Here is a 15,640-nt window from a genome sequence, read left to right as displayed (position 1 = left end):
CGTTCGGGGAAGTGGCGCTGGTCAGGGTCCCTTTTTTAGGCTTTGAAGATATCTGACAGGGTCCCAAATTTACTAATTTTCAAGATGTGTATCTGACAGGGTCGACTTTTGGTAATTTTTGACAATTTTCAGGGTGGCATTAAAAAAAAAATTTAATTTTTCGTCTACTTTTAGTCATTTTGGTAACATTTCAGGGTGCAATGGGAAAGATTTTCGATTTTTTTATTTCTTTCTTTCACCAAATATTCACATTTGAAAGGGTCCATTTTTAAAACTCCAGCAGCATGTCCCGTCACCTTTGACACTCAGTGCCCCCCCCTCCCGGGCTAAGAATGATATTCCTACCTGAGAGAGTAATAAAAGGAATTCGTGAATCAGAATACTGGTTGATGCCCACGATCGAAACAACGACAAACCAATTGCACCACCATTCGGCTGAAAATATATTATATTATAGACATAAAGTTAGAAAAAATGTATGCATCATTTGAGGTCTTTCCGAATCATTATGTACTAAAATTCCTTCAGCCACACCTTTATAGCAACCACCAAGCGCCTCCTAACGCCTAATAGCGCCTTCCACGCTCCACTGAACAGCAACTTAACAATTGTAGATAAGATTAGGTTCTGCTCCCCTAGGTTCTAAGCCCGTCCCTTTCGTAGTCCGGTCTTAATCATCCACTGGGTCTTATTTGAGAGGTCTGATCATCCCCTTAGATAGGCTCCAGTACATTTATTAGCACAAGCAGGCACAATTGTATGTCTTTCTAAATATGGGCCTTGAGCAAGTAAAATTCACTATTGATAGGTATAATGAAGTACCAATTCATGATATGCACCATTCTTCTGACATTACGTCACGGACCTAACAGCTCATTGGTTGTAAGTGACGTAAAGGCAATCAAAACGTCACTTGTAACCAATCAGCTGTTGGGTCCATGATGTAATGTCAGAAGACATTGCAATAGTGCATATCATGAATAAAGAGAATGGGAACTTGAAAATGACTTAATAATGTTCCAATATTTTTGTAGGTGTTAAGCAACAACTCGCCTCACAAACCAAAACCGACTGAGTTGACTAAAATATCCAGACTTAAATACACCTTTTCGACCGTAGCCGCCAATTGCCAAACAGGCATTTCTTTGTCCGCTTTATCCCACTAAACTCGACCCAATCCTTTTTTGGCACATTTTTCCATTGTCTATAGATACGAAAAAAGGACTGGGACGGTTTTAGTGGGATAAAGCGGACAAAAAAATGTTGAAAAGGTGTATTTCAAACCTGCTTAGTAAGCTCTTGTATAACATCATCTGCTTGCATTTCCAAATTCTAATAAAGAAGAAAAAAAAAGGTCCAAAAATAATTAAATTTTGAAAATAATTGGGTTTTTTAGAGAAAGGAATGAGAAACACATACAAACTTGTGTTGGCTATATGTTGGCTATATGCCACCTTGTTTGACAAGTGTTACAACAAGCATATTAAAAATGTACTTGTATTTATGAAAATGGTTGTGGTGAAACTTGAAAATACTATCCGGACAAAGCGAGCGCAAAATCCCTTTCTACATTCCTCCTTTCTTTGGCTAAAACTTGCTATTATGTAGGATGAAAAAAGAAGAAGGGAAAGAAATGTCATACTCTAAGGTCACGAATATTAGAGTGAATCTGAATAAATGGCAGGGCTTTGCCAAAATAAGGTTATTAAATAAGCTAATTAGAGGCTATTTAGAGTAATTCAGCATGTGATAGCTGAAAATATTTTCAAAAATAAATAGGAGGTGGGTCCAGAAAATTTCAAAAATTTAATAATAAGCGGGGGGGGGGAACTTTTATTCGGGACCTTAGAGTATCTGATGGTGCATTTACGAATCGATTCTTACATCACCGTATTGTTTGTAAACTTCAAGTAGACCATCCACCATGCTCTTCATTTCATCATCGTTCAATATGCCATCATGGTCAGAGTCGAACATATCGAAACAAGCTACAAAAGAAAAGAAAACAAATGAAAGAATAAACTATCACCAAAAAACTTTTCCACATACGGAAAATTCAATTTTCGCAAAAAGCAGGCCGAATTCTTAGTTAAAAGTACACTTTTTTATAAGAACATCCAAGAACATCGAAGCCTTTGGATGTTCTAAACTTCTGAGTTTTAATAAGCCTAAAAATGTTCTTAACATGTTTTTTTGGTGTTTTGCGGGTTTTGGGTGTTTTATGATCTGCAAAGCCTTTAAAATGTCCTTAACTTGTTTCTAAATATTTTGGGCATCGAAGCCTCATGTTCTTATATAGTTTGTTCTTATAAAAAAACGTGTAATCAAAATAACACACTAATTTACAGTAGTTAGTAGTAATAATGTATCATCTAGTCTATCATGGTTTGACTTTAGTGGACTGGGATTTCATATTTCTTGAAAGAAATGCATATAACTGCCATTGTTTCAAGTCAATTCATGATATGCATATCTTCAGATATTACATCATGGACCCAACAGCTGATTGGTTGTATGTGACATATTGGACTGATTATACGCCACTTGCAACCAATCAGCTCATTAATCTATGATGTGATGTCAGAAGGCATTGCTATGATGCATGTTATGAATAAATTATAATCTAATAATCTAATACCTTCCAGCCTTTCGGATGTTAAGCCTCTACAAAATGTTGAAACACCGCAAACCATTTCTTTGAAGTCGATATGATTATCATCATTCTTATCGAAAAAGTCGTAAAAACCTGAGAACAAAAAAAACAAACAAACAAATGAATTTTACAAAGTGGTTGAATAAATTTGACATTGGCCAATTTAGAATATTTTAGCTGGAAGCTTTAAACGATAACAAATCTACCTACTTTTAGTGAATCTTTCTGGCAATGGAGGAGTTGTACAGTTTTTGAAGAGTTTCAAGTCAAATTTGCCTGTGCTTGAAGTGGATTTCAAATACCAATAACGTTTCTCTAGCTCAATAATCTCCTTTTCATTAACTAAAAACAATAAATAGACGGATAGACAACAAGATTTAGTTTTTAAAAATACAAATCTCTCGTATTTTGCATTGTTTAACTCTAATAATTAATTTAAAGTATAAAATTTGAAATAAAGGTATTTCGATGTTTTTCATAACAATATATCTTCTTAATTCTCATCCATATAGGTTTTAATTTATCCCTGATAGGATTTGGGTTTATATCAGGCTAAAATAAAAAATTGGTAAAAAACAACATAAATACGTTTGCTATGGCTTGCAAGTGACTTGTAAAATGATGGTTTATCTTCGACACTCGATAACTGGATTCCATTTGAGCCTGCTTGTTCTTCTAATAACCAGATAGTGATTGTGCTGAAGCCTGGGTTTGTTGAGATCCAATCGTGGAATTCTTGGAAAGACAACTTGTTGTCATTCTAAAAGTAAAAAACACTCTGAAAAATCTAGGTTTGAATGATTTTCAGATCTTTTTAATAATTCTGAAAAATTAATGTATATACTTTTTTCTTATCTATCAAACTAAAAAGAATTACTTTTTGAAAGTAGTTTTGAGGAAGTTTTAAAACCATTTTTAGGAAAGGTTTTTGTTAGTGAGAATCAACTTTTGCAAATTCGTCTGAAATTTCTTCTTTTAACGTATATACACAATACATACCCTCCAAAAGGCTTGATGGATGCAGACAGGTAAGGTAGCATTATTCTCACAAGCAGTGTAAAAGTTCTCCAAATCTTCACGTGTTATTGATGACCCATCAACTGACATCAAGTTGAATAAAACTATGGAATAAATATAACAAAAAAGTTACATTCGATATATTGAGAGTCACACTGGCGCTAACGCATCCATGATTGTATCAAATGGTATCATTTGTTTTGCATGATAAACTTCTAAGTGGAAGATAACTAAATCAAACAAAATGGGTGAAATGTTTTGGCAGCATAAAGCAATGTTGAAGTATAAATTCCATGTTATTAGCATACACAAAAAAAATAAGAATTTTTAAAATATTATTGCAAAACCCTAGTTATAATGCTGCCTAGCAAGCGAGATGTTAATGTTAAATCTTCACTCTATCTTGTTACTTTTTGAGGAAATTTCAGAGAAAAGATTTCAAAATCCAACAGAATCAGTCGATTTATTACATAATTATACACACTTGGCATCGATCTAGCTATATAGACAGGTACGAGCCGGGAAGTATCTTATCCATTTGGTGGACTAACTTTCTTAGGGTTTTTCTTGTTCCTTATGGTAATAAGAATATTTTAAGCTTCTGGCCCACCTGGATTTCTCACCTGGGTATCCATAATGGCGGATTTTTGGTCATGCGACCCCCGTAGGCAAAACTGAAAATTCTTCCAACCAAAATATAGGCTTATCATATATCAATCGATCGGAAATTCGATACTGATTAATTTTGAAATACAAAGTTGGGTCTGAAAATTTTCCTATCTCGGGATATAAATCACTTTCGTTTTCTCAGGTTTGGCTGCAGTTGTAGGCGGGCTTTCATGGAGTGATGCAATTCTTTTAGTCATATCTCAAGAAATATGCTTTTAAACATATCAAAACTTTATGTGATTAAAAATTGATTTTGCAAATTTTCAATAAGTTAGCAGTAAAAATGTGTATTTTACAGACCAGAGTACAATTTCCTTACCTTACCCTTTTCTCTCAAAATTGGCCTTTTTGTCTGAAATGAATGAGTGAAATGATTCTTGATAAGGTTTAGAGCCACTCGATTCTTTATATTATACTCAGAGAGGTACTTGGGGAATATATAAGGGCTAAATGTGTCTGGTCAGCACTTTATAAGCATGTTTTTTTGGTAAGATTTGATCCCAAAAATGGTGAAATTTCTAAGCTATTACCGTAAATCACCGATTAAGCGCCCCGCTTGAATTAGCGCCCCGCTCGAATAAGCGCCCCCCATTTAGTTAAAATAATTTTATAAGCGCCCCGCTCGAATAAGCGCCCCCCTTTGAATAAGCGCCCCCCTCCAGGGAGGGGCGCTTATTCGAATTGGTGGCCTAGGCTAATTTCCGGGATAAGAATTTCTCTTCAGATGATTAACAGTCGAAAAAAATTGGTACAAAAATAAAAATCAAGGTCTTTTAGCTTTCTTTTTTTTCTGTTTCTTATTGGATTTTTCTTTTATTCATCCTTTTTTGAAGTTAAGTTTAAGCAGATTCCGAATTTGTTGATATACGAATTTCTGAAATAAAAATATAAGCGCCCCGCTTGAATAAGTGCCCCGCTTGAATAAGCGCCCCCCTCAGAGCCTGAAAAATTAAATAAGCGCCCGGGCGCTTAATCGGTGATTTACGGTACTCAAAGATTTGACAAAGTCTCTCATTGTATCTCGACATTAAACAAAGTTGAACCTTATTCCTTAGTTTGACACATGCTAAGAATTAAGAATACATGTAAATCGTTGTGTGTATTTTACAGACCAGAATTAAATGCTTCTAAGTGGTTATATTGCCCTAAAATGTTTAGACTTACCACGGAAAAACCCGAGCTGGAGAATTTTACTGAGTATAATCCGTCAAAATCCTCTAATTCCTGTATCTTTATTATTCATGCCTGTAACGAGAAATCTGTGTAGCCTGTCTTTGAGACTTCGAGAAGCGCTTAAAATTTCCAGAACTGCGTAGCTACCAAAGCACAAAATTTTGATGAAATTAGTCTGGCTTTGAGCTCACTAAGCCTGGATAACCTTGTATGCGCGAGACGTCAGACTTTGAATTATTTTTCTAAAAAAGAACAAAGCCCAAAATTTTTTATTTCTTGCATACTTGCTAGACACTAGCACAGATTTGTCGCACAGTCGCTGAACGGCCTGTAGAGTTTCTGTCCACCCAACGACCCTCACGTGGTATGGGTTAGTCCTAGAAAAGTAGCATTTACTTTTCATTAAGTGAAACACAGCACCGAGTTGGAGTTAGCCCTGATCTCCTAGACGACGGTCAATACTTGGTACACTACTGCGCCTTCACATGGGATAAATCATAACTGGACGTCTATCTTCCATTGTGTCTTTGAAGTGAGCTTCGTTGGCGTCTGTATTTTAAAATTGGTATAAAAAATCCGACAATATTCCGTCACAATGCTATTTCTTTGAATTACAGGTACAATGATTGATAGATAGCTTGATAGCTTGAAAATCTATACTTTAATTGTAGAAATTTTAGCGTGACTAATTTTAGCGTATATTAGTGAGTCAGGAAAATCTTGATTTTTTTGGATTTATTTTAGCGAATCACGATATCAAAAAATTTTGCCGGATAAACTTGGAAATTTACGCCCCCATCCCCGGTTACTGAAAAATTATGAAAATGATAAAAAATGAAAGAAAAACATACTGAATTTATTTTAGCGTATCAGCTTTTTGAAAAATTTCGCGTGGATAAATTTTTGCAATCTGTCGATTCGGCGTGTTTTAGCGAGATTTATTTTAGCGAAAATAGGGAAAACTTGCTAAAACGCTAAAATTAGTCTTGCTAAAATTTCTACGATTAAAGTATATTAATACGCTAAAACGTGTGTGTTTACAACGTTTTGTAAAAATTTTTCGAAAATCTAATAAAGCTCTAAAAAGCCTCCTCTTCATGACGTTGAACTTTTTTCTCCTTTCTTTTATAAAATCAAAATCTTATCATCAATCGGCAGCCATCTTTCTTCCATTAGGGTTCTTTAGATGTATAGCGATTTGCTGGATTGGGACACAGAGCATGCGACGCTGCGCATACGGCTAGTTACTCTTAAATCACAAAACGGAGAATTTCAACTGCGTGTATACTTTTGAATCACTTTTGTCATTGAAATTAGTTTTTTTATTGACTCGAAAAAAAAATGTCATAAGAATATCATAATTTGAATCCTATACTCTCGATCCTATATACTCAATATTATTTTCATATTTTTGAGTCAAAATTTAGAAATATTAGTTGGAGTTTTGACAAATGACGATGATTTCGCATCTGTTATCTTTGTTATGATATAAATAAAAGACTTGAGAAGAGTAGAACAACAGAGACTTTTGTCGAAGTTTTGACGTTGTTAGCAAGGTATTCCCAAGGTAGATCATCAAAATTTATTGTTTCATTCTATGTTTTAACGAGGTGGCTACGAAGGTAGCAGTGCTTTCTACGAAAATACGAAGGAGAAGGATGTCCAGTCGTTTATATGTTTATGTTCTGATGAAGCTACAGAAACCAGATGATTAAAAATAAAACCTTAAAACCTCATGAGGGGAAAGGAAAATGGAATCACCATCAGCAAGCCATGCCCGAAACAAATAAGAATTTTAAAATCAAGATTTCTTAATATTATACTTAGATTTTTGTAAGAAAACGAGGATAATTTTGACATGTAGCTTAAGAGGAAAAGGGAAGCATTATTTTATGTGGCAATAACTTCTTGAAAGCGCTTTTAGTTAAAATTCCTAGAGTCTGACTTCTTCAACTAGCTGAAGGTGTTGTGTTGCATTCATGTAGTTAAAGCGGATATACAATGATGCATTGGACCATTATACGCCTCTTATAATTGTAACAGTAACCAGCATAGCCCCAGACAGGTTCACAAATACAGCTCTATCACTAGGCTTCCATTACAATGGCCTAGGCTTATCACCTCTAGAAGCCATATTATGCCGAAGTTTTGTGGCCCTACAGACAACACAGATTCTAAGCCCTCTAAATCTCGTTACATGCATGAATAATAAAGATGAAGGAATTGGCGCATTTTGACGGATTAAACTCAGTAAGTTCGGGTATTTCTGTAGTAATCCAAAGCGTTTTAGGACAAGACAAGCTCCTTGAAGCACTTAAATCTGGTCTGTAAAATACACACAGTAACGATTTACATCATTCATAATTCTTTGCATTAGTCAATCTAAAGAACAGAAGGTTCTCGTTTAATGTTAAGATGCAATGAGAGGCTTTTTCATTAATTGTTTGGAAATTTCACCGCTTTCGGGATCATGTCTTACCGTAAACCCTTTTGTTGCTAAGTACCCCTCTGAGTGAGATTACGAAGAAGTGATTGGCTCTAAACCCCATTGGGAAACATTTCACTTATTCATTTCAGAGAAAAAGGCTTATTTTAAGAGAAAAAGATCTTTTTTCGACAGTAAGGAAATTGTACTCTGGTCTGTAAAATACACATTTTTACTGAAAACTTATTGAAAATTTGCAAAAACAATTTTTAATGCCTTTTCTAGGAGCACATAAAGTTTTGCTATGTTTAAAAGCATATTTCTTGAGATATGACTAAAAGAATTGCATTACTCCATGAAAGCCCGCTTACAACTGCAGCCAAACCTGAGAAAACGAAAGTGATTTATATCCCGAGATAGGAAAACTTTCAGACCCAACTTTGTATCTCAAAATTAATCAGTATCGAATTTCCGATCGATTGATATATGATAAGCCTATATTTGGGTTGGAAAAATTTTCACTTTTGCCTACAGGGGTCACATGACCAAAAATCCGCCATTATGGATACCCGGGTGAGAAATCCAGGTGGCCCAGAAGCTTATATTTTTATTACCATAAGGAACAAGAAAAACCCAAAGAAAGTTAGTCCACCAAATGGATAAGATACTTCCCGGCTCGTACCTGTCTACTACATTTCTCAAAATTCGAAAAATAAAATACATACATCTCACTTTCTCATCCACACTTCCTTTGGTGATAAGAACCAACAACACCAATAAATCCCTGAAATTGATGCCTTTTTGTGAACCACCACATGTTAAAAACAATTGCTAAAACATATTAACAAATTACTTAATCAACAAATTATTGTTAAAAATTCTTAACATAAGTATTTTAACAATAATTATTTTATACATAAAATATTATAAATATTTCATTTTACAGGAAAAATTTGTGAACCTTTTTGAGTAAAAAGAGCTCAAAAATCACAAACCACAAAGATACAAAAATCAATTAAGGTTGAAATAAAATATTACCTCAGCTAATCTTGTAGGAACCAGACCTGACAAGACGTCATTAGTGAATGTTTGTTTTGTGAGTAAGGAACCATTTCCAGTAAAGCATCTAAATGTCTTCTTCAATCTTTCAATCTCCTCATCAGAAACTAAAAAAGACACAAATAAAAAGAACAAACTGATTCTTCACTGAGAAAATATGTGATATCAAATCTAACATGGGAGTGTAGCACTCTCCTGGTTTTGAAATTTTTTAGAAAGTCTGATTTAGTCTTGATTAGTTGACATAATTGAATTTTCAGTGCTTTATTTTATTAGAAAAAAGTATTCTATTGACTAAATTTTTTACCAAATTTGGGCCAAAAATTTGTAAAGAATTGGCTAAGCATCTATTAAAATGCCTTTTGAAGACTTTTTGCTTTATATTTCGACCATATTCTGTTCAACATGCAACAAGTAACAAAAACCACACTTGAATTTTATATTGGAAGCTAGTATGAATAATGACTATGTTGGGTAAATTGGTAGACTTTCCAGGTCTGTTCGATCTGGTTTGATTTGTATATCAAGAATCAAAACAAGTGACTAAGGATGGTTTGGTTGTTATCCTCCGTCCCACTCTAAATATTTGTGCAAAAATGTTTCATTTTCAGTCCAAAAAATCAAATCTAAATTTTTTTCTCCTCTTCTGTGATAAAAAATATGCCAGTTACCGTGAGTGTATGTATGTATGTAATAGTTTATTTCAAGTTGACGAACAGGTAGCAACAAAGGCTAATAAAAGTCAATGCTTCTTTACAATTTGTAAGGTGATTACAAAAAGCCGACACCGTCAATATAGGTCCGGCAGTTTCTACACAGGCATGATGTAGGCCTCCACTGCTTAATCTTTTCCTTAAAAATACTAAGATCAACTATATCTCTATACTCATCCGGAATTAATTCCCAAACTTTTGGCCCTAAAAATGAAAGTGACTCTGAACCGTGAAAAACAGAGTTTATTTCTCTTGATCTGAAGAAAGGCGTTTTGTGATTTACTTTGATATTTTCATCATGTTTGAAAATTTCTTTAGTTAGATTTGATATGTTATTTTTACATTTGAAAAGTTCTATTGCTAACAACTGAAGATTTTTATGGTGGAATTTGATGGCACCGTCTTTCTCTAAAAGCTGCTCAAAAGTAGATGTATGATCAGAATACACTATCCTCAAACATTTTTCGTGGAGGTGATTTATTTTTTGATCTAGCCTGCGAACATGAAACATCCAGACAAGCGAACAATAATTGAATTGACTTCGAAAGAAGGCATTCATGAGCCTTTGCTTTTTCTTTTGATTTATGTACAGTGCTACCCTCGCAAGTGCACTGATTTTCTGGCTAGCTTTCTTATAAATCGTGTTAATATGTGGCTCAAAAGTCAGACAGTTGTCAAAAGTTAATCCTAGGATCTTGCCTGAGTTGCTGTTAAAGATGCGTTCATTCTGTATAGTAATGAAGATTTCTTTGCTGGTATTGTTAGCTATCAACTCAGACTTGTCTGCATTTCCTTTCATTTGATTTTGGGTTATCCACTCAAAGATGATAGCAGCTCCATTCGAGAGCTCCTCACCAACCTGTTCCCAGGAATCAGCTATCACAAAAGGTGTTGTATCGTCTGCATAATTCAGTACATTTCTATTTTCAAGGAAGTAGAACAAATCTCTCATGTAGATGTTAAATAGTAGCGGCCCTAGAATGGATCCTTGGGGAACACCTACTTTAACATTATGCCAGATACTGTAATGGTCGCCAATTTTCGTTCTTTGCTTTCTATCTGATAGATAGGCTGCTATGAGACCTAAGGCACTCCTTGAAAATCCGTATGCTTCAAGTTTAGCAATCAATAGTTCGTGCGAGATGCAGTAGACTAGCAAACTAGTCTGTAAATTAATCATGTCAGAGGGCGGGAACATAAATTCGGCGGGCGTTTGCTAGAATAGGAGCTGCGTAGGAGAGCGAGCAAAAGTTGGTGAGAGGCTGCTGATATACAGACTAGAACATTCTGCCACGGCTTCATTTTGGAGGTTGTGAGAACGGAGGAGTGCTTTCCTAAATTTTGGAGGGAGAAAAGCCGACAGACCACTTTGTTTTGAATTTTGGGTGGTGGAGGAGCCACCTTTCAAGTTTTGAAACTTTTACATCTTTAGTTGTTTTTGTTATTCATACATTCTTAGAAAGGTAAGTATTTGCAATTTAGCTTCAGTTTTCTACAATCATCAAAAGTGTACAAGGATTATTCAGTTTTCCTTATGCAGGTTGGTGGTATATGTTACGTGCTTTTGGGGCTTTTTGCTAGCCTCTTTCATTCAAGGTAAGAAATATTTTTTCTAACAGTCTAATTTGGTTCCACCTAAATACCTTTTGCTTTTTATTTTAGTACTTACAGACTACTTGTTAAGGAACTTGATTACTCTAGTCTCATTGTGGCTAAGTGAACCCCTCCAACACTCTTTTCTATGAATACAACAGTAACACTAACCAGGCAGGAACTCTGCTCAAAAGTACCCAACAAAATAACCTTTTTGAAAAAATTTTGACACTATTTTAAGAATAATAACATATCCTAATAATCAATAATTCTGACACTTTTAATATCTCACGATAACCTAACACAGGTTTTCAAGTCGTACCAAAAATTTTTTTGGTACGGTTTGAAAACTATTTTTAGGTTATCGTGAGAATAAACAGCGTTTCCTGGTTAGTTTAAAGAGACTACAAAGATTATCCCTCTCATCACTCTCAATGTCATTACTGCCAGGGTGCTGTCTGACAGTCCGACCCTCCTCTTCAACAGACTCACTGCTACAAAAAACAACCTGTCCTGACTGTCAGCATGTAACGTACCAGCCAAGCAAGCACAGGAAAATTACACGTACACATAGAAAATTAAATGGAAAACTTACAGAAAAGTACTTACTTTTAATAGTTAAGATGTCATATGTTGAATAACTAAAACTCCAACCTCAAAACAATGACACATTGGTGCATAATTATTATTATAAGTGTATTATTATAATTAAGTATTTCAGTCTGTCGAATGAAAAATGTAACATCTGTTCTGTCATGTACAAATTTAATTTGTGAAAAATTGAAATTTGCAGAATTTAGTGCTGTGATAAGATAGCTCTGATAGAAAATCCAGAGTTTATATGGTGACAGAAAAGTTTTTGGGCACACGTATTCATGATTTTAGAAAAATGCAGTATTTTTGTCATGAGAAGAGAATTATTGTAAATTCTGACCTTTTTCTATAGACTGTGGCTATGTGCTGAAGAATTTTCTTGTCACACGTCAAAAATGCTGAAAAATTAACCTTACACTTTAAGATTTATGGCTAAATTTTTTTGGGAGTTTTCTTGCCACACTAATTTTACAATTTAATATAATTATTTAAATTAAAGTTACCTATTTGAGAAATTTTTGTTGTCAAACTGAGAATTCTGAATTTTCACCGTAATATAAATTCTGACAAATTTTCATCTACGTACAACTATAATTTTGGGGAAATCCCACTTGTTCGACAGTATACTTGTCCGACGGTACATTTGTTAGACCGGTTGTTTGACAGTTATTAGTTCAACACCCATTTGCTCGACTGCATGGTTGTTCGACGACCACTTGTTCGACACTCTTCTCTCAAACAACTGGTCTGTTGAACAACTATATAGATTGTTGAACAAGTGGATTGTCAATCAACTGGGTTGTCGATCATTTTGGCACCCATTTGTTCCACAACCCACTTGTTCGACATTCAATTTGACAAGAATTTGTTGAACAAGTAAGCTGTGGAAAAAATGGGTTGTTGAACATGTGACATATACTTATCACCCATTTTTCTGTAAATTGTAAGTATGTGTACTATAAAATTAACTTCACACTTGAAGATTTATGGCTGAATGAAAAAAAATGAGTTTTCTTGCCACACTAATCTGGCAATTTAAAAATATGTAAATGTTTAAAGTTATAGTAGGTATATGTGTACAGTACCGTGAGAGTGGGTAACTTGCATCAGTGGAGGCTAACATGCATAGCCCTCAAATAAATGACCCCTCTAGTCATTAAAATACAAAGTTAAATCAAAACAAAAATGGTAGAGTAGAGCTGCGAGTGGAGCTGAATATAGTTTATTTTAATAACCAGCCAGGTCATTCATTTTAGGGCTATGCATGTTAGCCTCCACTGATGCAAGTTACCCACTCTCACGGTACGTTTGAGAAATTTTTGTTGCCAAACTGAGAATTCTTAATTTTCTCCATAAATTCTGCTAAATTTCCCTCTACGTAAGTATATATAAGTTTTGGAAAAAATACTAGAATTGAGTAAAACATAAGCATGGCGAAAAAATTTAATCATTTTTAGATGTAAGAAGACTTTTAATATTTCATAATTTGAAAGAAAATATTTTTTGGAGAAATTTGTCAGTGCCGCTTTACCATAACTTTATTTCTACTCAAAACTGAGTAATTTTATCATAGGGATAGATACAGTACGAATTAAACTCAAAACAAAGGGATAACAGGTAGATATTCACAAAAGTTTGTAGCACTTCCAATACACACGACATTGTGTCAGTGTCGTGTAGTAGTCTAGTCTCTGGTAGTCCAACAACCATATATTTTTGATAAAGAACCTTTGACTTGTGAGTCCTGGAAAATTAAAACGTCTTATGTCTTTGAATGTCAGTAAATAATTGTTAGCTACTGTACCTGGGTTGTCCCTTTGATTACCACCTGCAAACCTAGGAAAAAGAAAGCTGAAATGAAAAAAAAACTCACAGTCCATAGTGTTTGCAATCTGAATACTCCATTCCTAAAATTGAATGATTTATGAATAGGAAAAGATAACAAGTCAACAAGTTCTGATAACTGATGTTACAAGATTTTCCATCTTCTCTTGCCTCTCAAATCAAAACAAAAAACAATCAAAAATGATTTTGAAAAATAAGATCCAACAACGGTATCATTATTTAGTTGACAATATATATATTTCGATCAATTTGATCATCATCAGGTCTAAAATCAAAAATAAAAAGTAAGAATTAAAATTCGTTTAAGGTTAAAAAATGTTTTCACATATCTACAGTACATACAACTTCTCTTCATACACTCTACAACAAACTAATTAAAATCAAATTCGCTTGAAAAAATCCCGAAAAACATTGCTGACATACTAATTATGTTGCAAGTCTCAAGGGAGAAAAAATAAAATAAAAATGAATTAAAACTTTATTGTAAGCACGTGACTTTTAAATTCATCCCTAGTGTTTAACTCAGGTTTCAATTGGTTGATTAGAAGTGCCTCGAGAGTCATTAAGTGTCTTTCATTTCTCGATGATGACGCAATGATTTCTACGTCATCAATGGACAATTCACAAGCGCAAGAATTCATGTGTGAGCCAACTGGAGCCTTCAATGATCGATGTTCCTTTATCCGCGTGATAAGATGTCGGCATGTATATCCAACATAGCACGATTGGCATCGTGAACAGACAATTTTGTAAACCACACAGCTTTTAAAAGGTTTGTCGATCTTAGGTTTGAGTGAAGGTAACACAGTTTTAAGCTTTTTCAGAGTAAAAATCACACGACACGGTGCATTCAGTTTAAGCAAAGACTTCTTAAACTGGTCAGATATCTTTCCACGATATTCTACAAACAGTTTCTTTGGTTCATCTACCTCATCCTTCTCCTCTTCCGCTAAAGTCGGTGCGTCGATTTTCTTCAAAGTATCAGATATAATTGATTCGACAAATTGATTTGGGTATTGGTTTTTGATTAAGATATCGCGGGCACGTTTTATACTGTCATCACGATTTTGACGAGTACTGCATGCTCTTGAAATCCTATGTAACATACCTACAACCACTGATCGTTTGTATTTTAAGGGAGCCAAAGAATCTTGCATGCAGAGAACCATGAAGAAAAGCCACATATACACAAAGAAGAGACTCATCAATAAGAAACAAGAAACAAAACAAAATCTTTTCAAATAAAAATTTCCACTAGAAGTCAGCCATTATTTTTTCCAATCACTCCCTCCTCAAAAATCAAAACAACACGATCTGCGACTTTGACGGAAGTTTTCATTTCTCATTTCACGAATTTCTCAAAGTTCATTCATTTCTACAACGCCGAAATCTGGCGTTGTAAGATTGGGGCTTCAGCTTAGCCGTTTTTTCCTTCCTGGGGTTTCGCTCCAGTCGGGCTTTCAGCCCTCGCCGCCGACAAAATTTCTTCCTACGCTTACCTAACTCCTACGCTCACTTTTCCCGCGTGATACCGTTCCAGCCCGACTGGCGTGCCAGTCTAGAGATGCAGTCGAAAGCTTTTGATAAGTCAATGAGTAGCGCTGCAAACTTTTTCTTTTCATCTGTAGCTTTCTTCCAAATTTCAGTCATGACTAAAAGTGGAGTTTGTGTACTCATTCCTTTTCTATATCCAAATTGTCTATTGCTCAAAATGTTGTTAAAGTAGGTTGAGACTTGGGTATGTATGACTTTTTCATAAATTTTTGACAGAACTGGGAGAATACTCACCGGTCTGAAGTTGCCCTTGTCATTCTTTGAACCTTTTCTCTTATACACAGGTGTTATATCAGCAAGTTTCAATTCTTTTGGAAAAGAGTTTGACTCGAAAGACGCATTTAT

General features: G+C 34.7%; 1 protein-coding gene across 1 annotated transcript in view; it reads right to left on the bottom strand.

Annotated features, from left to right (window-relative positions):
- LOC136822146 (ubiquitin carboxyl-terminal hydrolase 32-like) overlaps window positions 1–15,640 on the bottom strand; it is a 59,599-nt gene that overhangs the window by 28,061 nt on the left and 15,898 nt on the right. Inside the window, exons 2-10 of the mRNA XM_067078381.1 lie at window positions 8,976–9,103; window positions 8,663–8,768; window positions 3,653–3,774; window positions 3,242–3,413; window positions 2,864–2,995; window positions 2,639–2,746; window positions 1,885–1,988; window positions 1,285–1,332; window positions 346–435 (exon numbers count right to left, since the gene is read on the bottom strand). Coding sequence (XP_066934482.1) covers window positions 346–435; window positions 1,285–1,332; window positions 1,885–1,988; window positions 2,639–2,746; window positions 2,864–2,995; window positions 3,242–3,413; window positions 3,653–3,774; window positions 8,663–8,768; window positions 8,976–9,103 — 1,010 coding nt within the window. The remainder of the gene's footprint in view (window positions 1–345; window positions 436–1,284; window positions 1,333–1,884; window positions 1,989–2,638; window positions 2,747–2,863; window positions 2,996–3,241; window positions 3,414–3,652; window positions 3,775–8,662; window positions 8,769–8,975; window positions 9,104–15,640) is intronic.

This window comes from Clytia hemisphaerica, unplaced genomic scaffold (genome assembly GCF_902728285.1).
Source record: "Clytia hemisphaerica strain Z4C2 unplaced genomic scaffold, Clytia hemisphaerica genome assembly, whole genome shotgun sequence".
Lineage (NCBI taxonomy): Eukaryota > Metazoa > Cnidaria > Hydrozoa > Leptothecata > Clytiidae > Clytia > Clytia hemisphaerica.
The sequence above is the reverse complement of the archived record's forward strand: the minus strand, read 5'-3'. Positions and strand labels throughout refer to the sequence as shown.